This window comes from Homalodisca vitripennis, chromosome 7 (assembly GCF_021130785.1).
Source record: "Homalodisca vitripennis isolate AUS2020 chromosome 7, UT_GWSS_2.1, whole genome shotgun sequence".
NCBI classification, from domain to species: domain Eukaryota; kingdom Metazoa; phylum Arthropoda; class Insecta; order Hemiptera; family Cicadellidae; genus Homalodisca; species Homalodisca vitripennis.
Window position 1 is genome coordinate 38,303,665 of NC_060213.1, and position 1,670 is coordinate 38,305,334.

Below are 1,670 nucleotides of genomic sequence, written 5' to 3' on the forward strand. Positions count from 1 at the left end.
GAACGACAAAAGGTGAATATCCTAGATTAGAAGAGTGTTTAGTCACATGGCTTAGACAGTGTAGAGATAAAAATGTTCCTGTTGGAGGTTCGCTTTTAAAAGAAAAGGCAAAGGCATATGCTAAAGGGCTTGGCATCCCAAGCTTTGCAGCAAGCGAAGGCTGGTTGACTAATTTCAAAAAACGTAATGGTATATTTTTTAAAAAGGTTTGTGGGGAAAGCGCTAGCGTTAGCGACAGTGTGTGTTCCGATTGGCGTGCAGAGTTGTCCAACTTAACAGAAAGTTATGAACCACACAACATTTTTAACACCGACGAGACCGGCTTATTCTTTAAATGCATGCCGGACAAGACATTTACATTTAAAGATGAGAAATGCCACGGAGGGAAACATAGTAAGGAAAGGTTTAACTCTTCTGTTGACTGTTAACATGGATGGTTCCGAAAAATTGAAGCCCCTCCTCATCGGGAAAGCAGCAAAACCTAGGTGTTTTAAAGGTATCCAGTCATTTCCCGTAACCTACCGCTCGAACAAAAAGGCGTGGATGACAACGGAGTTGTTTAACGAGTGGTTAAATTCATTGAACAGCGACATGAAAAAACAAAATCGTGAAATCCTCTTATTCCTTGATAACTGTTCAGTTCATAACAACCCTCCAAATCTCTCGAATGTGAAACTTCACTTTTTTCCACCAAATACAACATCCAAGTTGCAGCCTCTAGACCAAGGCATAATTCAAAACTTCAAAGCATTTTACAGACATGAAATAGTCAAGATTGTACTGGATGGAATTGACAGTAATGAAACTCCAAACATCTCTATTCTCACAGCCATGTTGATTATTGAAAAAGCGTGGAAAAGTGTGAGTCAAACGACAATATTTAACTGTTTTCGTAAGTCTGGATTCTGTGTTAACACACCCGATGAAGAACTTCAAGTTGTGCAGCCAACACCTTGGGAATCTCACCCTGTAATAGGAGATGTTCCATTTGAAGATTTTGTGCAAGTTGATCACGAAGTTGCAGTATGAGGAACCCTTACTGATGCTGACATCTTGGCCGCTAAAGATGAAGAACAACCTGATGTTGATAACGATGAGGAAGACCAGGAGTTCCCGCCTGTCACACTGAAGGAAGCCAGCACATCCTTAGAAAAGCTGCGCCATTTTTCTCTCCAGGTAAAAGCATCGCAATAAACTACTGTAGTTAGCCTATCAATTTGTTAAACTGATTTAAAAATGCCATATTCTCCACACTGCAATTTATCCATCATTTTTTTACTGAATTTGATGTCCGAAAGTAGCGTAGACTTTTTTTAACCTTAGGGTCTTAGGGCTGTAAAATCAGCTGTTTGTTTAGTTTAAAACTTCAATGTAAATACTGTATGTCATAACTTATAATACAACCAACAAATTACGTAATTTTTGGCATTTGTTACGAAATACGCTGTGACAGTTGTTTTCTTTCTTTTCTTTGCAGACAGAAGTTGGGCCGGAAGTGTTCGACGCAATATTTGTGTTAAACAAGGTCGTCGATGAGGCACGAATCAACAAGAAAAAGCAATCAAAGATAACAGATTTTTTTCAATTAATCATTAGAAATTAATGTTCTTTAAGTTTTGTTAGTTTGCCGTATGACATTGTGTGTATAATAAAAAACTCTTGGTAATTCG

General features: G+C 38.3%; 1 protein-coding gene across 1 annotated transcript; it reads left to right on the forward strand.

Annotated features, from left to right (window-relative positions):
• The first annotated feature begins 429 nt into the window (after positions 1–429).
• Positions 430–1,029, forward strand: LOC124366685 (tigger transposable element-derived protein 6-like). The gene has a single exon (XM_046823285.1). The coding sequence runs from the start codon at positions 430–432 to the stop codon at positions 1,027–1,029; it is 600 nt and encodes a 199-aa protein (XP_046679241.1).
• The last annotated feature ends 641 nt before the right edge of the window (positions 1,030–1,670 follow it).

Coding starts and splice junctions, on each gene's coding strand:
- LOC124366685 (XM_046823285.1), top strand. CDS start 430: ATGGATGGTTCCGAAAAATTGAAGCCCCTCCTCATCGGGAAAGCAGCA.